The 22,824-nt window shown below is 33.7% G+C and overlaps 3 protein-coding genes across 3 annotated transcripts; 1 reads left to right on the forward strand and 2 right to left on the reverse strand.

Annotated features, from left to right (window-relative positions):
- Positions 1-6,261: 6,261 nt before the first annotated feature.
- LOC101246334 (uncharacterized) lies at positions 6,262-8,411 on the forward strand. The gene has a single exon (XM_010320366.4). It carries the CDS (start codon positions 6,330-6,332, stop codon positions 8,079-8,081), a length of 1,752 nt encoding a protein of 583 aa, XP_010318668.2. The 5' UTR covers positions 6,262-6,329; the 3' UTR covers positions 8,082-8,411.
- Positions 8,412-8,809: 398 nt separating this feature from the next.
- On the reverse strand, positions 8,810-11,428 carry LOC101246041 (probable LRR receptor-like serine/threonine-protein kinase At3g47570). The gene is made up of 2 exons (XM_010320365.4): positions 9,453-11,428; positions 8,810-9,330 (listed from the first exon to the last, which is right to left on the reverse strand). The coding sequence occupies exons 1-2, from the start codon at positions 9,778-9,780 to the stop codon at positions 9,215-9,217; spliced, it is 444 nt and encodes a 147-aa protein (XP_010318667.2). The 5' UTR covers positions 9,781-11,428; the 3' UTR covers positions 8,810-9,214.
- Positions 11,429-16,774: 5,346 nt separating this feature from the next.
- Positions 16,775-22,460, reverse strand: CD4A (ATP-dependent protease CD4A). Its single transcript, NM_001329961.1, has 10 exons — positions 22,361-22,460; positions 20,751-21,332; positions 20,532-20,647; positions 20,158-20,280; positions 19,889-20,074; positions 19,035-19,250; positions 18,639-18,856; positions 18,260-18,335; positions 18,088-18,177; positions 16,775-17,973 (listed from the first exon to the last, which is right to left on the reverse strand). The coding sequence occupies exons 2-10, from the start codon at positions 21,319-21,321 to the stop codon at positions 16,789-16,791; spliced, it is 2,781 nt and encodes a 926-aa protein (NP_001316890.1). The 5' UTR covers positions 21,322-21,332; positions 22,361-22,460; the 3' UTR covers positions 16,775-16,788.
- Positions 22,461-22,824: the final 364 nt, after the last annotated feature.

The raw sequence follows: 22,824 nt of genomic DNA on the forward strand, positions 1-22,824 counted from the left end.
AATTATTTTCGATAAATTGTGAGTTCAAGTAAAATATTTTAAATTAAATTAAAAAAAATACCAAATTATTTATAAATTTAAATAATTTACTAAATTAAATTTTTAAAAATTGACATAACATTGAAATGTGGTGTGACTAGTTGGTCCCTCGATTTGAAGTTTTATGGGAATTTCATGTTATAATTGGATGCACCAAATTGTGCAATCACTTTTAAACTCATAATAATCCAATCGATGCCTTTTTCTACTATACATATTGCCTCTTATCCATGCAAGTAGGGACACATCTAAATTATCGAAAACTCAATAATTTTTATGTGAATTTAACATTGATAATTATATTAAAAAATCTATTTAACATGTACACAAGTTATCTTAAGGAAAGTAGTAATAGTGAAAAAACTTGTTTAAGACTTTAAGTTAAGTTGATCTTCATAATAATAATACATTAATTTAAAATTGAATTCGTTTCTCCATGCAAGCCTGCTTTCATTATCTTTTTTTGTTATATACTTGGACGTATTTAGTATTTGTATTGATATTGATTGAATTTTGATTCACGCCGAAAAATTTCATTTCTTATAAAATTATTTTCACACTCAAGATACAAATCCGACATAATTCCACCATAACTCTTATTGTTATACTTGTTTCAATACTCTTCGAATTACCTCAAGTTTACTGAAATCATTCGGTTCTCCCCGTCGTTATTTTATAATTTTATATTTTACCATCATCTATTTTTTAGAAGAAAAAAAATAAGAATAAATAGTCCCTCCTTATCCTACTATATATTCCCCTACATATTCTATTATACTGTAAAATAAAAAGACGAAAGGAAAGGCGATAATTAAATTCTCAGAAATATTTCCTTATTAATAGATTGAACTATTAATATTTTTCTTCATCGTCTTTTCTCAATTTTAAAAAAATTATGTTAATATATATCCTCTACGTTCGTTTTTTTTTTTAAAAAAAAGAAATTATTGCAAATGTGAAAAATAAAATAAAATAAACTTTGTGTTAAAATTAGTCAAAAATAGAGTAGGTGTTGAGAAGAATAATTAAAGAGTGCAGAGCCGAGGAACCCGTGAGGCCTTAAATTGTTACCACATTTTCAATTATAGACTTTAAATTTTAATGGGCCCAATAAAAAGATGGGCCCATTTGTATCCAGCAATGCTCATCCTTTTTCATTGTCAATCATCTTCTGCTTCTTCAACCTCCACACTTGACGTTCCGTTCATTTTTACTTATTTATTTTAAATTGAAAGGCTCAAAATAATCTCTCATCTTTAGGTTAACGCTCAAAGTGATTCTTGAATTTTCACATGAAGCACTAATAGTCTCTCGTGTTTGCAATATTGGTGCACTTTTGGTCCTATCCTAAAAATTTTGTCTATTTTTTAATATTAATTTTGTCCAAAATTTTATATAAGGAATGTCCAATCGTCTTTTTATGTATTCAATAGAAATAATAACTCTATCTGAGAGAAGGTGATAAAAAAGACACCTTGTTCTGTTCACTAGAAATATTACTGTAGCTAAACTAAGAACATATTAACATATGACTTTGCAGGAAAAGAAAAAATTAAACTATTTGCGCGTGAAAATATCGCGATGAACCTCTCGACTTTACCTGCAATATGATTTCTACTAAACAAAATAAAGTGTTTTTCTTCTCACATTCTTTGATACTGAATTGTTATTTCTACTAAATATATAAAATGACGATTGGACATTCCATACATATAGGTTATCGATAAATCAATGCAAAAAAATAGGTAAAATTTTGAAGGAGGATAAAAAATGCACCAATACTGCAAACACGAGGGACTATTAGTTCTCCATGTAAAAAACTCAAGGATCACTTTGAGTCTTAACCCAAAGAAAAGGAACTATTTTGATCCTTTCCTCTATATGTTTCGTACAAATATAATGATTGATATAAACATGTTACTATGATAAATTAATTAATTGATGTATACTTTTAGGTTCTGAAAATGATCCGTGAAATAAATAATTAATGTTGAGTGTAATTATCTTCTTTTGATATATTAGAATTGACAAGTAAAACTAAAAAAAATATATTTAAATACAAAATAAATACAAGTGAACGATGAAAATAGCATTTTATTGCTAATTTTGTCATTTGCTTCGCGATGAATTTAATATTATAGAGATTAGTATTGTAAAAATTACATCGAGGTAGAGATTTATATAACATGCCTTCTTTATACGATAACATTTCATCGTAATGGTCAAATTCTCTTTGATATTAATTTTAATCTTATGTTATATCATTATATGTTTTCTATAAGTGATATTTAACTATGATACGTATATATATTTATTAATTTTTTCATTGCGACTGATGTTATTAGATTTATATAATAAACGGTTGGATACACCCCATTATTAGAGAGAGATTATTGACAAAGACAAAATAGGCTTCCTTTTCATTTTCATATTGGGATGCAACATACATATATATATATATATATATACATATATATATATATATATGAATTAATAATAATAATCAGTGTACCAAAAATTATCGGGCATAAATGTAAGGCGTAGATTCATACGGTGTAAGTTTTAGAATTCGGGCGTAAACTCCAAACATAAAAACGCAAGTCCTAAGCATAAAAATGTAAGCTCTGATATTTTTTTTAATTATTATTTTGAAACTTATTTTATTTTAAATCATATTTTTTGGTGTGATGATATTTCTCAAATAGTAACTGTATTACTTTTTACTTTCATTATTGGTGATAAATACCTTTCTCAAAACAAAATTATAATATTTTTAAAAATATATATTATAAGTTATTTAATAAAATTAATTTGTAAAATATTTGAAAATTGTACTTTTATTTTTTTAGTAATATAATTATAAAATTGAATATGCTTGAAATTACACTCGTTAGATTCATAAGACCTACATTTTGTATCTCGAAGCTTTCGTCTCACACCGTACTATATAAAACATCTCGCCTTACGCTCCATTTTTTTAAAACACTGATAATAATATTGTTATATATGCATAAAGATATATAGTTTTGTTACATATGTGTTGAAAAACATATATGTTTTTTTCTTTTTTAAAGATTTGGTGACATACAATAAATAGTGATAGTAACAAAAGAGCTCAAATACATATTATAGTGGGGTTGTGTGAGAGTGACATTTGAGGAACAATAAATAAGAGCTACAATTCAGATGCTAAGTTTGTCCATGTTTCATAAAATAGCAATATCACCTTTTACCATTTCTTTCTTTTCCTCGTGATTTGGGATAGTATATCATCAATATGATCGAAATATAAATTATAGGCCAATTACATCAACAGATTTCTAAATTTATTGGATTTTTTCCTTTAGGTATCTCAACTACGTCATTTTTCTATTAATCATTGAATCACACATAATTTGTTCCTTTATAACACTGTTGGTTAATTTTGATCGGTTTTTCTATTGTAAATGCCTTCAATTGTGTTCGGATTGTAACAATTTTGATTAAATGAATGAAGACAAACTGTGTTAGTCTCATTTGTTTTCTAATGTGTTCAAATGACTAAAATAAAACACAATTATTCTCGAACATTTTCACTATCAATTGGACTAATGAGTTGTGGAACAACATATGTATCCTCTATCAATACTCCTCACAAATTTGGTTCCACATCAGACAACGGTGTTTGTTTAAACGGATTAAATTATGGGAGTTCAATGATTCAATAGGAAAATGACGTAGTTGAGGTACCTGAGGGAAAAAACTCAACAAATTTAGGAATCTGTTTATGTATTTGGCCTAAATATATAAATATATATTATTAACGATATACATATTATGTGTATATATATCATTAACTTTTGAAATATAGGTAATATTGTTATCAAAATGACAAGACATGTGAACAGTTTAACAACGACATATAAAATGACGATTGTATCGAAGTTACTCTCCGGTCAAAATAATTTGTGTACAAGACAAAATTTGTAAGTTTGATATGGCTTGTGAGTGTATAACAAAATATAAAGAATGAAAATTACGTCAAAATTATACTATGATTAAGATAAAATTTGTCAATTCGACAACACTTGTAAGCAATTTATTAAGAGAGATACAAAGAAGATTGTCCTAAAATTATAACCTAAAAATTGTGAAAGTGTAATTTTCCAATATTATTGGGTGGGTTATGCATGTGTAGCACCATAATTATTTTTCCAAAATTTGATCAACAACATCAAAATGATCTTATATCTGCAAAAACCCAGCCCAATTGTATCAAACTCGACTAGCAAACTCTCTTATCTGGGCTCAGGCCCAAGTTATCCAAGTACTATTCTTGGCCCTTTCACTCAAACACCAAGATAATAGTGGCCCAATTCCCTAATCCTTGTTGAAGTAGTTATGTGCATTCGATTTTCCGGTTCGATTTTATACTGTTCGGTTTGAGTTTTCAGTTTTTGATTTTGAAGAAGCGCAATCCAATCCAGACCATAATAAATTTGGTTTGGTTTGGTTTTTCTCTTTTGTATTTGATTTTTTTTCGATTTGGTTAATCGACTATGTCAATAGTAGAAACAAAACAAAGTTATAAAATATTGAATTTCTTAAATATACTTTTTAATATAAATCACAAGTAAAACGTAAAACACAATATCAAAAATATATCAATTATAGATGTCCAAACATAAGAAAATAAACTAAATCATAAATCCATAACCAAACCAAAAATCCAAAAGATCAATCCAAATTAGAATTTGATTCGATTTGGTTTGATTTTTCGGTTTAATCCAAATAGTGCACACCCCTAAGTACTATGTAGGGGTGTATATGATTGGGTTAATTTGGGGTTTTCAAGTATCAAATCAAATTATTTGTATTGGATTTTTAAATTTATAACCAAACCAATAAAACTCAAATTTTTCAACCTCGGGTTTTCCGATTTTTTTGAGTTTTCCATGTAAAGTATTTATACAAACATATAATTTACTTGAACTTAAAATATTTCTTCAGTCCTACCGAAATACAACTATCTAAGGTGCTTCTTGAGAAAATAACACAAACAATAATATTATTAATGACACTTAGATATCCAAAAAATAATAATAATGAAATCGCATAAAACAAATATTGCAAATTAACAAGTCACAATGAAAATGATCATAATTTAAAAGTACTAAATCATGCTAAAATAAGTTTGATAAGTATTAGTTACATGACTAAAATATTAAAGGAAATTAAAATTAGATTATGTATTTTAATTTTCTAAATCATATAAAACCAAAGAACAAATATTCAATATTATTGTCATTTTTAGTGTTAAATTGATTTTCTTTTTGCATCAATATTAACTTGATTTTAATTTAAATTTTATTATAATTATCATCGGGCAGCGTTTGTGGACTATAATCTTTTATGGAACCATTCAAAATTCTAAATTTCAAACTTCGAATAATATATCAAAAGATAAAAATTATATTAAAAAAATAAGAAATATTTAAAATTATATCAAAATAATATTTTTATATATAAAATAAAATTTTAAAATTGTATATATAATGTCGCGTTGATCTGGTTTCGGGTTGTTTTTTTAAGTTAAAATCAAATCAATTCAATTATAATCGGATTCTTTTTAAATACCAAACCAAATCAAACCAACCACTAGCCGGATCTTTTTTTCGATTTGATTCGATTTACAAGTTGATTCAATTTTTGATTCGATTTTGTAGACCCCTAATCCAATCCATGTTAGTGTGAGGGGCAGCGCCACCTTGTGGTTAATATCTAGTTATACATAATTTATAAAATCAAACCTCACCCTTAGTTAATAATTAGTGTATCTATTTCTTCATATTTGGATTCGTTTGATGAAAATATTGGCCGCACTATTATTGATGTTGTTATGTATATATTACTCTTACATATGTAAAACCTTATTCATGAAGAGGTAAATTATATAAAATTTTCAATTATAATAATATGTATATTTCTTTTTTCATTTAAAAGAATATAACTTTTTTCAAATTAGTAGTTTTTCTCTTCTTATTATGCTATTTTTGATTTATTATTTTTGAGAGTAATAATTTTTCTAAGACTATTTTATCTAATTATTCATTATTAATTCGACATATTCTTTAAAAATAATAACTAATATATACTACTTTGTTCAATTTAATATTTTAAAATATATATTTAATAAAAATAAAATAGACACGAAAATGGTAATCATTTTGCTTGTAAATAATTAGTACGTTTTCTATCAACCAAAATACCGCCAAACGGAGCGAGGAAGCGGGAAACAGAACAAACACACCATGGCTGAACAGCAGCTTGTAAGCATGGGCTTTTCAGAAGACATCGCCGTCGAAGCACTGACGGCCACCGGCGGCGATATCATCAAAGCCACCGAGTGGATTCTGAGTCACGGCCATAACCACAAGGGTTCTCAAGATTCTTGCAATTTCAATCCAATTTCTTCCTCCTCCTCTGGGTCTCCCACTACTGCCGCCCACGATTACCATCCGTTCCAACCTAAAATCGATCGATTTTTTCAATTTCAATCCAAACCCCTCACACCCACTTCCGTATCAGTGGTTAAACCCATTAAAGGAGTGACGACCCATGAAGAAGAAGAGGGAAAAATAGACGAGGAACCTCCTTTACTCCGTCTAACGAAGCGTCCTAAAGTAGTTGAATCTGAACAAGGAAAGAAACGACCCCCTCATGAACCTTTGTCCGAACGAATGCGACCTCGAACCCTTGACGATGTTGTTGGGCAAGATCACCTTTTGGCACCCAAATCACTTCTTCGATCAGCCATTGATTGCGGTCGTCTTCCTTCAATACTTTTATGGGGGCCACCCGGTACCGGCAAAACCTCCATTGCTAGAGCTATAGTTAACACTTGCTCTGCTTCTGAAGCTGGTGGAAGTACCTACCGGTTTGTTTCTTTGTCGGCTGTTACTTCGGGGGTTAAGGATGTTAGGGAAGCTGTTGACGAAGCGAGGAGAATGAAAAAGAAGAGCAACAAGAGGACCATTCTGTTCATTGATGAGGTTCATAGGTTCAACAAGGCTCAGCAAGATTCCTTTTTGCCGGTGATTGAAGATGGTAGTGTCATTTTCATGGGAGCAACCACTGAAAACCCATCATTTCATTTGATTACGCCTTTATTATCCAGGTGCAGAGTTTTGACTCTCAATCCTTTAAAGCCCCACCATATTGCTATGCTACTCAGGCGGGCTGCCGCTGATTCTGATAAGGGGCTGTCCTGTTGTATGGGAGAGAGTATGAAAATTGAAGTAAATGATGAATGTATAGAGTTTCTTTCAACAAACTGTGATGGAGATGCAAGGGTAGCATTAAATGCCTTGGAAATTTCAGCTACCACTGCTGCTGCACGTATGGGAATGGCTAGAGGATCAAACAAGGAGTCAGGGGACAAACAAGGAAATGCTGATGAGTCTCCTTTGCCTGCAGTTGTCAGTCTGGATGATGTCAAAGAAGCAATGCAATGTAAGCATTTGGCTTATGACAGAGCAGGGGATGAACACTATAATCTTATCAGCGCCCTTCACAAGTCTATGAGAGGAAGTGATGCTAATGCTTCCATTTATTGGCTGACGAGAATGTTGGAAGGGGGTGAAGAGCCTCTTTACATAGCAAGAAGGCTGGTCAGGTTTGCTAGTGAAGATGTGGGGTTAGCTGATCCATCGGCTCTTGGCCAAGCTGTTGCTTGCTACCAAGCTTGCCATTTTATTGGCATGCCTGAGTGCAATGTTATCCTTGCTCAGTGTGTTGCGTATTTGGCCTTGGCTCCGAAGTCTATTGCTGTCTATAGAGCAATGAGGGCAGCTCAAAAAGTGGTAAGAGAATCTGTTGGTCAAAATGAAGGAGTGCCCCTTCATCTTAGGAATGCACCAACTAAGCTAATGAAGGATCTTAATTATGGGAGGGACTATATTTATCCTCCTGACAATCCAAACTCATCCCAAACTTACTTGCCACTGTCTCTTCAAGGTTGTAAGTTTCTTGATTGGCCGAATATTGCAGCAAATGATCAATGATGAGGATTACATCACAATGTTATGGCTTCTAAGAATAGGTTCTTTGCTGGTTAGCACTGTTTTTTCTGTTTTATCTTATTTCTCTGGTTTTGGGAATCGTAATTGATCAGAGAAGTCTACAGTAATTGTGAGCCTCTGTGTAGTTATTTTTTGGGGACTTTGATTAGTTGTGAGCAGAGGAATAGGAAGAACTAACTGGTTTGGAGGGATTGAATGATGCCAATTTTGGTTGTAGTTTTGTCAGAATGTATGCATCCCCCTCTTTTTTGTTTTTGTTTTTGGGCTATATCTGGAAACAATACATATTTATTTGATGAGATCTTGTGAGGACATGTGAGGTTTACTTCACTGCTTCTATCTCTATTTTACCAGGATTGTTCACTTGCTATCTCAAAAACTTAATCTGAAATTTGGCCTAGATGTAGATGAATAATTTCTTCATATTTGACCTATATGTCCAACGATTGCGCTTTGGTTCCACACAATAGACAAATGAGATAATAGTTATGACGTAACTGTTTTAGATGATGCCCAAATTCAGAGCTCCTCTTTTGTGATGTCATATGATTTAAGAGTTTTTTTTGACTCGGTAATGATGTCTTTTTTAACTGCTGTGTTAACGATCTAATCTATACGGCTTCATATCATGTCTTTATGAGCAAGTAATGTGGAGTAGCAGTTGCTGATTGAAGGTATAATAAAATGGGACGAGCTTGGGCTTTGTGATGTATTTTATCATCTGGGAGAAAAAAAATATTACTGCCATATGTGTAAAGTACAGTATAAGTTGATATCTGAGATTGACCACACATAAGACAATTCGTAACTATTAACTCAATCAAGCTTTTCTGTGAGCGGTTTCTAGGGACTGCTTAGCAGTGTGTTCCTGTTACTTCAGAAACCTGTCCTGATTATTATCAATTCCCTGTAAACTTGCTCCATGTTAATTCTCTCTTGTGGTGTTTCTGCTGAACATGCTAGCCCAAGTTGGAAAATAGAAACCAAGCACTTGATCTGTTCACTACTTATATTCTTGTTAGCATCCTCTCCTGTCATTTCTCCACAGAGAGCGAATCCATCAACAATATCCATTATTTGATCTGGTAATGCCAGTCTGACGAAAAGGTGCAGAGTCACATTGTCTTGAAATAGTTTGTCTGCGGGCCTTTTTCCAGTGAAAATTCCAGAAACAGGATCCCATAACTATACAAATCTCCTGTTACGGCGACCTCAGCAACCATGCCATACTCTGCAGTATTCATCCATATTAGCCACTCACTCTGTAAAACGTGCATTTGAAACTAACCCAAGTTTTGAAGTATTTGTCAGATTTAAGTAGAGGACAATTGAAAATTGAGAAAGGATATTTACCTGGTGGGGTGTATCCAATAGTTCCCTGTATTTCGAGTGAGCTGAATAGGTTAAGGTTGCCTTCCCCAGAAAAACTAGGGATGAGCCTGGCCAATCCAAAATCACTTACATGTGCTATCATGTCGTCGTCGAGAAGAATATTACTTGGTTTGAGATCAGAGTGAACCACAGGGATTTCACATTGATGATGAAGATAATATAATGCAGAAGCCACGTCTATTGCAATATTTAATCTCTGAAGAATGTTTAAGCTATTGCATTGTATTTGTCCTTCTGATTCTTGATGTAACCACTCCTCCAAGCTTCCATTTTCCATGAACTGATACATTCTGGCCTTAAAGTCATTTCCTTTGAAGTCAATGCTGGATCATACAGTTATGACTTTCACCAGGTTTCTATGCCGGGTATCTCTCAAGGTGTGGCATTCAGCCATGAAGCTTTTAGATGCACTGTGTCTTTGGAGGTTGAGTACCTTGACTGCAACTGGATTTTCATTTGATGAGTGAAGAATTCCTTTGTCGCAGTGCCAAAACTGCCTGATTTTAACAACCTATCTGAAGAAAAACCACTAGTTGCATCATGAAGCTCCTTATATGAAATCATGGGGAAGATGAGATGCCCAGATGTGGATGTTGCATCTCTTTGTTTTTTGGGATCTTTTAATGAAAAACATAGAAAGCAGAAAACATGCTATTGCAGCAAATAAAATAACACCGATAATTGCAGTCAGAATGGGTGTAAGACGCTTCCTCTTTGTTCTATGGTTTGCTTGCTTCGGTCAAGGTGGTAAATCAAACTCTTGGACTCCACCACAAAGCTTGGGATTCCCCTCAACTTGTAATGCGGTTGAATTTGAGAATACTCGTTGGACGGGAACCTCACCCTCTTAATAGTTGTCTGAAAGATTCAGGTACAGTAGGGAGGAAAGATTCAGAGTCCAAGGTGGAATTTCTCCTGATAAATTGTTTCTTGAAATACGGGATGGACCCTTCAAATGAATTGCCTTGCATGTAAAGTAATTCCAAGGCCAAACATTTGCCTATGGTGCTTGGAATCATGCCTGAGAAATTGTTGTAAGAAAGGTCAAAACCTGCAAGGTTTGTTATATCTCCTATCTCCATTGGCAGGGAACCCATAAAAGAGTTATTAACATGTGCTAGGGATGGAGGAACGGTTCCATTTAAAGTATTTCCAGACAAATAAAGATAGAGCAGTCTCGTGATATTTCCTATTGAAGATGGGATCTCACAGCTAAATCTGTTTGAATCCAAGTTGAGAGTTCCCAAGTTTGAAAGGATTCCTATAGATGCTGGAATGCTACCCCGTTCTACAAATTTCTTGCAGGTGAAGTATATTTAGGCTCACGAGGTCTGCAATTTTTTTCGGTATGTTCCCTCGAATCCTATTCTGTCCCATGTGTAATCTTTTCTATAGGGTGAACAGGTTGGTTACTGAGTTTGGAAACATGTCTCCAAAGTTGTGGGCCAAAAGCAATTACTGTAGGTTGCTGCAGTTGGCCAGGGAACTGATGAAATTCATGTTATCCACTCGCCAACTGATTACCGTTAACGTTGAGCCACATTGAGTTCTTCACCTTTCCTTGACTTGCAGGTACATTTCCAGTAAAATTGTTGCCTGGAAGATCAAGTATCTGAAGATTTGAAGCATTGGCAAATGAATCTGGAAATATTCCAGTGAATCAATTCATTCCCCAGTTGATCTTCTCTGCTTTTGGAAAAGCAACACCGATATTGCTTCTCAGATTACCTGAGAAGTAGTTTACGACAGGCCTATGACAAATTGTAGAGTGGAGGAGGGAACTCACCAGAAAGTTGATTGACTGATAAATCATCGAACTTCTCATATGTGACAATGAGTCTGGAAGTTTTCCCTTCAAAGGGTTGTCTGGTTACAAGTATTAGGGGTTATTCAATATCAAATTTAGAGTTATATTTGTCTTAGTGTTTTTTGTGGACAAGAGCTAAAAAGAAATACCCATTGAATTAGATGTATAATGTTTTTTAGTGATTGTTTGGTGTCGTATATGTATATACTTAAGTCTATTTTTAAAGAAGTGTTTAATATTCCTTCCATACGTCATTATTTGTTCAATATTCTAAAAATAGTTGTTCAACTTTATAGTTTGGATAATTTGTTGTTATTTTTTCACCTCGTATGAAATTTTGTTGGACCAGTTAATTGAATTAGATAAATATTTTTAGTAATTGTCTAGTGCCTTATATATATACATACTCCAGTCTTATTTTTTTTTATAAGTGTTTAATATTCTCTGTTCATCATTATTTGTTCAATATACTAAAAATAGTTGTTCAACTTTACTTGTCTAATTTGAATAATTAAGAGATAAGTGACCATTTTGTGTCTACTTTAATTTTGCAATAGGAAACATTATTTATTGATCGATGTTATATTAATAAAGATGATATGATAAAATATCCTCTATTTATTATTTCAAAGTCGAATATGGATTAGTAAAAATACAGAGAGAGTATTACTTTTAATGAAATTTAAATTCATCCAGTTAAAGGATATATACGTTGGTTGATTGCACTTTCTTACACTAAATTCTATTTTTAATATGATTTTTAAAATTATAACTATTTCATTACATAATATACCTTCTGCTCATAATAACTTTCCGTAATGGTCTATCTCTATAGCGTGGGTTGTATCCTTCCTAAACCACCCGATTTTTAAACTTATCTAACACTTGAAGTTCTATCTCCTTCAAGTTATTCTTCAACCTCACAAATATATACTATTAAACCTGTTTAAGAATTGTGAGTTATAATCGTGTACTACTATAATTCTTATCAAAATTTAAGAACAAAATTGATAGAACACCTTATTTTAAAATTTTATATACTTACTAAATCACCAATAAATTTCCTGACAACTTTTAATTATGAAATATAATCTCTCATAGGTTGAAATAACTTTATATATCTGATAATCCCCAATATACACACCAATAATTCTTAATTATAAAATATAATTTTTTAATATCATATAACATATGTAAACACTAAACAACTTCATATACACACTAAACCCCAAGAACACTCAAACAATTCTTAATTATAAGTTACGAAACACGACTCTATTTTCACATTAATAAATGCTAGTAGTAATATTTATAGTTAATGTTATTCCAAGTTAATGGTATATTAACCATATATTTTTATAGTATAATATCTTCGATCTTTTTCTCATAAAACTTATTTATAAATATAAAAGTTTGAGTAATTTAATTCAAAGTATAAAAATGTTAGGCAAAACTCTAAAAAAAACCTTAGGAAATTTCACTAAAAAATTAAAAACTTGGAAATGAAAATTTATCCCAGAAGAAATTAATTAATTTCTTTAATTAATAAATTATCTTCAAACCTCTACATATTTTCTTTTGAGTTTAACTTTAATGCACTGTCTGTGTATATTTTTTTACACTACACATACTTGTAAGGCAATTTTCTTTTTTATTATTAATATTTTATTTTATAAAATATAAGTATCAAATATAATAATATAAGGTAATTGTTATAAAATCAAGCTCATAAGAATATAATCATAAAGAGAAGAAGACAAGAGACATAGATAGAAGAAGGGAAATTTTCTTCTTATTCAAATGTATTCAAGTCTCATATGTATATATTACAATAGTGAATGAACAACCCTATTTATAGAGTGAGAAATCACTCCAAAGGTTACCATATTAAGTATCATAATAAATAGATACATTCTTATCCAAAAAGGTTCATGTCACCTAGTGAATATGAATGGTTGTTCATGTACCAACCTTATGGACTATCCACTTAATTCAATGTATTTATAACACTCCCCCTTGGATGTCCATAGATAATGTGCCTCGTTAAAACCTTACTAGGAAAAACCCTGTGGGAAAAATTCTAGTGAAGGAAAAAGATTCAATGTATTTATAACACTCCCCCTTGGATGTCCATAGATAATGTGCCTCGTTAAAACCTTACTAGGAAAAACCCTGTGGGAAAAAATTCTAGTGAAGGAAAAAGAGTACACATATCTTTTGATACGCACCATTTGTTGCCTCATTAAAAACCTTGCTAGGAAAACCCAGTGGGAAAAAACCTCAATCAAGGGAAAAAGAGTGCAACGCGTATTGTACTCCCCCTGATTAAAACATCACTTGATTTCTTGTGATGATGTCTCCAATCTTTGTACATTGTGGTTGGTATATTCTTTTTTTAAAGAAAAACCACACATTTCTTGAATATGGTGTGTCATTTATCTCAACCAGACGCGCTTTTGACTTGCTTCATAAAGGACTTTTATTTCTGCAGAGCAACATTTGCTTCATTGATCCCCAGGATATTATTGTGCCTCCACATGCAAACACATAGCGTGATTGAGATAGAACTTTATGCGGATCAGATAAACATTCTGCATCTGCGTAACCAATCAATTTTGTTTTGGATTCCTCGGAATAGAATAAGCCCATAACTATGGTCCTTTGAGGATATTCAATCATGTGTTCAACACCATTTCAATGTCCTTTATCGGGGAGAAACTGAATCTTGCCAGTAAATTTACTGCAAAACAAATATCTAGTCAAATATTGTTAGTAAGATGCACTAGTGCCCTGATTGCACCAAGATAGAGTTTCATCACCAAGAAACTCTTATCCTTCTTTTGAGATCAAACTGAATCATCATTTATGTCAAGTGATCTCATAATCATTGGGGTACTCAATGAATGTGATATATCCACATAAAATTGCATCAAAATTTTTCAGTGTATGTGCACCGTTAGACAAATATTTTATTTGTCAAATTAACAATCTGTAGGTCAAGACAAAATTTTGTCTTACCAAGACCTTTTCATAAAAATACAAGGACAATTAGGGTCATTCTTTTGTACCCTTTTTCTTCCTTGACTATTTCAATCCATATAAGGATTCTTGAAGCTTTATTGGATAAGTTTCTTTCAAACTCTTATATGCTTCAGACACCTCGATTGTTTCAAAGATTTTCATATAACCTTCATTGTCTAGCTAGACATTACAATTATTCATTTACATGCATTCAAGTTTTCATATGTTACCAGATCAAAACAAACCTCATTTCATCCACCAAAGGAGAAAACATCTCCACTAATGTCAGGATTTTTGCGATAAACCTTTATGCCCCAAGGCACAAATCGTATTTGATATCTTACGATTATACTATCGCATAATAATTTATTTGTACCCCACTGACATTATACCTTGATTTATGGACTACCAGTCCAAAATATCACTTTTCTAAGTGAAACAAAATATACTTGAATTGTGCATTTTACTTGGTCAACCATTTATCTGTTCACACTATATGATAGATTTGAATTCAAGATCCTCATCACAATTTATATCATTGAGCGCTACCTCATATCAAAGATACCGTCGACGGTTATTTGATATCGATTCCAACAAGACATAACTTATCGAGATCTCTTCATTTTTTATTATTTCAGGTACCTGAACCTTTTTCAAGATTTTATGAATTGTTATGTCAATGTGCTCTTTTATAGCACTTGCCTCATTATCATGACCATATTGATCATTTGCTCCTTCCTTCTTTAAGGAATTTTATATTTGGAATCAATTGGTCTATTACGCTTTCGGCGTATCATAGACTCTGTCCTTCAAGAACTTCACATTGAAGCATTCGCAGCTGAATTATATCATAGGGTCAGTGCATTCCTCTGGCAACTGATTTGCAACATTATACAACTGAATTATCCCTTGAACTTTAAGTTCACATATTTATTTAAATTGCCTTCACATTTTGAAGGACTATTTGAAGAACTTATAGTGTTCTTCCTTTTATCATTACCACAATGATGACTATTATAATTATGTCCCTCCACGCCCTTATTCATATCATTAATCATTTGTCATCTTTCAGACTAACATTCACTGCTACCACATTCATATGATTGAATGGAGCAAGTTAACAGGCGGATTTCAGAGTTATTACATGTTGCTACCACATTCTTTTCAAGGAATGAAGCAAATTCAATAGAACGAATTTCAAGACTTTTCATCAAAGCCTAGTCATCATTATATCATCATTATGGTGCATTGACTCAAACTCAATGTCTTATCCATATAAGGCGTTTTACGCCATAATTCTATGGGACTTGAACCCAATCACGGTGCATCAAATCTCAAATTGATGTCTTACCCTTTTGGTGCGATAGAACTTGAATCTATCGTCTTATCCTCAAATATTTTTATTATGATGCATCCGGACTTTTACCTGATGTCTTACCCTTAACCAACGGTATAATAAATCGAAGTATCATAATAAATAGATACATTCTTATCCAAAATGGTTCATGTCACCTAGTGAATATGAATGGTTGTTCATGTACCAACCTTATGGACTATCCACTTAATTCAATGTATTTATAACAGTAATTAGGATTCTAATCTTTTTTTTACCCATTTGTTTAAGATTCTCTTTCCTTACTTAACTTCCTTCTAGGAAGGCCATCAGAAATGAGGCCCCAAAATTAAACAAGTTACAAAATGTCTAATTTTCACCGTCCCACTCTTACCTCTCGTAGTATTTGAATAGATAATAAACAAATATTATTTACTCAAGTATCGAACACAATAAATAAATAATTTTTCTGAAAAATTTTTACCCAAAAAGAACACCTTTAATCTAGAGATTTTTAACCTGTTTTACCACCTTTATGTGTTTTTTTCAAAAAAACATTTTCACTCAATGGTGATCTTTAAGGTGAAATTTTTAAAGGACAATGTTGTTATTATTGCTCTGTATATTACTGCAGATGTATTAAGCTTCAATTCGTTGATAAGACAAGAGATTATGGCTGACAAAATTCATTCAAATTCGAAATTTGGAAGTACATTTGTCTAGTGTTTGTTGTGGACAAGAACTCAAAATGTTCATAACCAAAATACTTCAGTTATGGTATGAACCAAATTAACAAGACAGCAGAAAAAACATGCTGAAAATGATGACAATGTCTGACCATCACCTACCAAAAATTAGAAGAAAAACGTACTGAAAATGATGATAAAAAGTCTAACTATCACCTACCAAAAATTAGAAGAAATGCTTTTACATATCCCTTTGACAGAATTTTAATGAAACCCAATTAAGTATATAGTGTGTATTCCTGAATGCTATCCTTGAGAAGGAGATTGCCTAGTCAACTTGGAAGAATATATCAGCCTGTCACCCAAAAAATTACTCACATGTTGCTTAGCCAAGACATCCAAAAGCAACATTACGAAGAACAAATTTGTAGAGCTAAATGAAGAATTGATCTACACAAGGATAGGCTCAGGAGCTGAATCTGAGGGAGCACCACTAGTGCCATTGAGGACGGTGACGTTGCCATCTGAATCCACATCCACAATTACTGAATCACCTTCTTTGATCTCACCTGCAAGCATCTTCTCGGCCATACTATCCTCTAGCAGTCTCATAATAGCTCTCCTCAATGGCCTAGCTCCATAGCTTGGGTTATATCCTTCATCAACTACCCTATCTCTAAACCTCTCTGTCACTTGGAGTTCTATCTCCTTATTCTTCAACCTCACAAAGACCTCCTTAAGCATGATATCGGCAATCTCCTTCACCTCCAACTTAGTGAGCTGACGGAATACAATCATCTCATCTAATCTGTTTAAAAACTCTGGCCTGAAGTACTGTTTCAACTCCTCAGTCACCAAGCTCTTGATACGGTTGTAACTACTATCCTTCTCGTCAAAATCTAGATCAAAACCTATACGACGACCTCCTTTCTCTATCACACTGCTTCCAACATTCGATGTCATGATGAGGAGTGTATTCTTGAAGTCGACAGTTCTGCCTTTGCTGTCTGTCAATCTTCCATCTTCAAGAATTTGAAGCATCATGTTAAAGACATCAGGATGAGCCTTCTCAATCTCGTCAAAGAGCACAACAGTGTAAGGTCGACGCCTCACAGCTTCAGTTAATTGACCACCTTCAGTGTAACCAACATACCCAGGGGGTGAACCGATGAGTTTAGACACAGTGTGTCTTTCCATAAACTCACTCATATCAAGCCGAATCATTGCTTCTTCAGAACCAAAGTAGTACGTTGCTAAAGACTTGGCCAGTTCTGACTTCCCAACACCAGTTGGACCAGAAAAGATGAAACTGGCAATAGGTCGGTTGGGATTCTTGAGGCCAACACGGGCACGTCTGATAGCACGACTAATGGCTTTTACTGCTTCATCCTGGCCAATGACTCGGGTATGAAGTGTTTCTTCCATTTTTAGGAGGCGATCAGATTCATCAGTTGAGACCTTCTCTACAGGAATGCCGGTCCAGGAAGAGACAATGTGCTGAATATCTGCCTCTGTCACTATGGGACCTGCTGCATCTCCTGCCTCAGATTCTGCCTTGCTCTTCTCTTTGTTTTTGTCTATCAAGGCTGAGATTTGTGCCTTAAGATCCATTTCTCTATCACGCAACTCCCCAGCCTGTCCAATGCATAAAGAGGATTAAAATTGCACATCCTGAAAATCTCAATGTTTTCTAAGAAATTAATCAGTCCAGAGGAATTTTATGCACAGGATCGAGAGGAAACCAGTCACCTTCTCAAAATCTTGACCGCGGACAGATTCATTTTTCTCCTTTGTAATCTGGCGAAGCTCCTTTTCCAGCTCTCTTGCTTCCTCAGGGAGCTAGATAGTATCAATATAACGGGTCATGACTCCCTTAGGAAGAAATGGCAGGACAGAGTAAGACAAAAAGAGTACTCTATACCTGTGCATGACGAAGTCGAACACGGGAACCAGCTTCATCAATCAAGTCAATTGCTTTATCAGGCAGAAAGCGGTCACTGGAATAAAGGTTCAACTCAAAAACATATTAATGCTTTACTTCAGATAAATCACGGAAAAAGATGATTGTTTTGGAGTGGAGATAAATGTGCAATTTTTCAGGAGATAAACCGTGCATCAGCCTATTCAGACACTGATACAAAAGAAAAGCCGCTTATCCTAAGAGTTTTATTATTGAGAAGGATATATCTTAAATCATACAAGAATAAATTAGTTTGCCGTGAAATCCCAAAGTCAAAATGTACCAACAACTTGACTACGGAAGATACTTTGGAAAATGAATATATGATTAATAATAATACCTGATGTACTGGTGAGAAAGCTTGGCAGCGGCCTCTATTGCCTCATCAGTGTAATGGAGCTTGTGATGAATCTCATACCTCTCCCGAAGCCCTTTCAAGATCTGTATGGTTTCATCCACAGAAGGTTCAGGGACTTTAACTGGCTGGAACCTTCTCTCTAGTGCAGGGTCTTTCTCAATGTGCTTTCTGTACTCATCCAGGGTTGTGGCTCCAATACACTGACAAGTGAAACCAAGCAAAATACTTCTTAATTACACCAGCTTTGAAATTCTTTTGTAGTTTTACCAAGATGTACTCGGACCAAGATAATGATTAAACACCAAATTTAAGGTAGATTTCATAGTGCTCATTGAAATTCCAAGGAACAACATACTACAGGTCGAAACGATAACGAACCTGTAGCTCGCCTCTAGCCAGGGCAGGTTTCAAGATGTTTGCAGCATCAATTGCTCCCTCTGCAGCTCCAGCTCCAATCAATGTGTGTACTTCATCAATAAACAGTATTATTTCATCACTTTGTTTAATTTCCTCCATTAGTTTCTTCAGTCTTTCCTCAAACTCTCCACGGTATTTTGTCCCAGCAACAAGCAATCCCATATCAAGTGTTATGACCTGACCATCACCCAAAGCAAGTCATACACTCGTATAATGACAAGGATATACACATTTTTTGAAAAAGGAGGGTATACCTCATCAAAATAGTTGCATATAAAAAGATTTAGATAAATAGGTTCATCTTCCCTATGACTTCAGTTAGACTTAGAATTGAAGTAAGAGGGTAACTAAATCCTGATATATAGCTGAGTCCATATATCAGACAATGAAAGAAATATGTAAAGTAGGCTCAAGGCGGTTGAAATTTGAAAACCTGTTCGTACAAGTTAGTGGGACATTCAAATGTTTCTGTAAATTTTTGGCACGCCTACCAAAAATATTGATTGGATACTCTTAGAATCGCGTAAATTTTTGGCCTAGAGGCTTTTGGGGTGGGGGGTGGGGGTGTTATATGGGGGATCAGATAACAATATTTGTGTATATATATTTGTCTGCAGAATATTTACTTCCAATTTAAAAAATTACCCTCTGTATAAAATCAAATTCTAAGACATTATAAAAATGATATTTGAAGTCTTTCTATCTAAGAATGTAGCACAGCTTCTGGATCTGCCACACAGTTGAAATGAAATTGATAAAGAGAAAAAAAGCTCAAGCATAAAACATGTTATGCAATTTATCATACACCCCTGTACCTTCTTTCCTTCTATTGTTTCAGGGACATCACCATTAGCAATTCTTTGAGCTAGCCCTTCGGCAATAGCAGTTTTTCCAACACCTGGTTCTCCAATAAGGCAAGGGTTGTTTTTTGTACGGCGACCCAAGATTTGAGTAACACGCTCGATTTGAGCCTGTCTTCCAACTACAGGATCTAGTTTCCCCTGAAAATATAATATGACCATATCAAATAATTGAAGAGAGCCAATCACTTGCCACATTATGACGGACTTATCTTTCTATGTACCTCTTCAGCTAACTTTGTCAAATTGGTGCCGTACTCCTCCAATGTAGGCATCTTTAGGCCAGAAGTTCCACCTCCAACACTAGCACCAACAGCCTCACTACTCTCGCCAACCATCCGTATGACCTATTTATTTATTTTACAAGAAAAAAGAGAAACTGATTACAATGAAGTCAAGCAATTTAAAATACCCTCACCCCCATCAGAAGTAAACAACAACAACAACATACCCAGTGTAATCCCACAGGTGGCATCTGGGAAGGTAAGATGTATGCAGACCTTACCCCTACTTGTGGAGGTAGAGAGGCTGTTTCTGATTAGACCCTTGGCTTCAAGAAAAGCATTTCAAACCAGTTTGAGAAAGGAAAATCACTTGCCTGTGTGCGAATGTTAGTGGGGTCAGCACCCAAGTTTTCAAGAACACGGGCAGCCACACCTTCACCTTCGCGCAACAATCCAAGTAACAAGTGTTCGGAGCCAATGTAATTATGCCCTGCATCACAAAACCAATCAACAGATGCAACAAAGAAATGAATTTTGAGTTCGCATGACAGTTAGGCCATCCAACAAAAGGCTGAAATGATAGATAAGGGTACCTAGTTGGCGGGCTTCCTCCAGAGATAGTTCTAGAACACGCTTTGCACGAGGAGTAAAAGGGATTTCCACTGCAATAAATCCACTACCCCTGCCAATGATCTTCTCTACTTCCACACGAGCATCTTTCAAATTAATTCCCATGGATTTAAGAACCTTAGCAGCAATACCAGTTCCCTCACCAATAAGACCCAGCAGGATCTGTTCTGTCCCAACAAAGTTGTGACCTAGTCGTCTGGCCTCTTCTTGGGCAAGCATAATGACTTTTATTGCTTTCTCGGTGAACCGCTCAAACATTGCTTTTGGGACAAATCGGCACCCTCGTGGCCGTCTGACAAAAGTTGCAGCTGCCACTTTCGAATGGAGAGTTTCTCCAGATTTTACTAGTAGTGTATCTAATGCATTGCACCCTCGCAGTCCTGCAAAATTGTTCAGCCTTGAGGAACAACATTTTACATTACATAGCATTCTAACAGTTCTTTGATCTTTCCGGGATCCATTGAATTGTCCAGCCCTTTCACCAGCAACTGAAGGTAGAATGTTTGTTGACTGAACTAAAGCTCTAGCCATCATGGACCTGCAACCTGACATGATAGCATATAAGAAAAGATCATTAGTGGCAATGGAAGAAGTACCAAGGATCATATTACATAACATATACATATAGTTAGCAGACATCAACAAAACCATCACTAATAACCATTGAAGGCTACTTTTTTTGGACCATTGTAAACCATTAACCGTTGAAGGTTAATTTCTTTAGATGACATAATGTAGACAAATAGGATCATTATGAGAATGCCATACTTCAAAAAACTCTGCAAATGCATGTTGAGCAACATACACCTAGCGCATAAGCTTAAAACTAAATTCAAATTTCATCATAAAAGTTATATCATCAGTAAATGAATAATAAAGCCTCAAAACAAGAAGACCTGGAAAACTATGCAACCACAGGATGGTAACTATTTCATACAGGATAAAGCAGCCAAGCTGCAAGGACTTTAGTTTCTAAACTAGCAGAATCTTGAATATATAATTCCTATTGCATAGGTTAACTTGGTTCCAATGGGATTATATAAACAAACCCTCTAGAATACAACAACAACCCACACCCTTGAGATAAGGCAGTTTTATTCAGCACTAGGAGTAATTCAGTGAAGAGGTTAATTGGGAATTCTAGCACCACAACTAGTCAACCAGAACTACATTGCTTAATTGAAAATATAAACATGAGAGCTACATCATACCCCCATATCCTGGTCAAAATCCACAACAATACCAACTTAATAACCCCATTACTTGGAAAGAAACTAGTCCAAACAAGTAGAAGCAAAAGACCAATCTTTACAACTTCGATTCATTTAGTAAAAACATCAAAATAACAGGTCAGAACAACTCAAATGAGTAAAATCAGGTCCAAAGTTGCAATCTTTACAGAAGTAATGGTTGAATTTCAACACAAGAAATAAAGGGTCGAAGTAGCTAATTGCAGAAACACCTAATTCAAAACACACCCAAAATGAAATCTTGAAAAGAACCCTAATACCAATCTGTGTTATTCATCGATAAAAACATACAGATAATGAGATTAATTCATAAAAATGCTCACCTCAATAACACTAAAGATGGTGGAAAGAGGAGAAAAAAGAAAGAGAAAAGAAATAGAGAGAGCTTGAAAGTCGGCCGTGTGATAGCTATATAGAGAAAGTAGGTGGATAGATATAATTGTCATATATAAATATAAACAAACTTAGATACAGAAGCCCCGGCCCAATATATAGTATTTAATTTGTGTTAATTTTATATTTTTTAATTAATTATTTTTTATAATATTTTAAACAAATCTTTTAAATAATATATGTGGTACAATATTTTGAGAGTTCTTATTTGTAAATCACCATAATAGATTTAAAATGACTAGATTATCCTGTTATAAAGCACCTACGTCCTTCTTCGTGAAATTCGCTTTAAAAAATAACAGAGCAGATAAATAACAATAAATCTTATTTTATTATAAACATATTTATAACATAGTAAATGTTTATTAAGTAGATTTTTTTAATAGGAAACCTA

Source organism: Solanum lycopersicum, chromosome 3, assembly GCF_036512215.1.
Source record: "Solanum lycopersicum chromosome 3, SLM_r2.1".
Lineage (NCBI taxonomy): Eukaryota > Viridiplantae > Streptophyta > Magnoliopsida > Solanales > Solanaceae > Solanum > Solanum lycopersicum.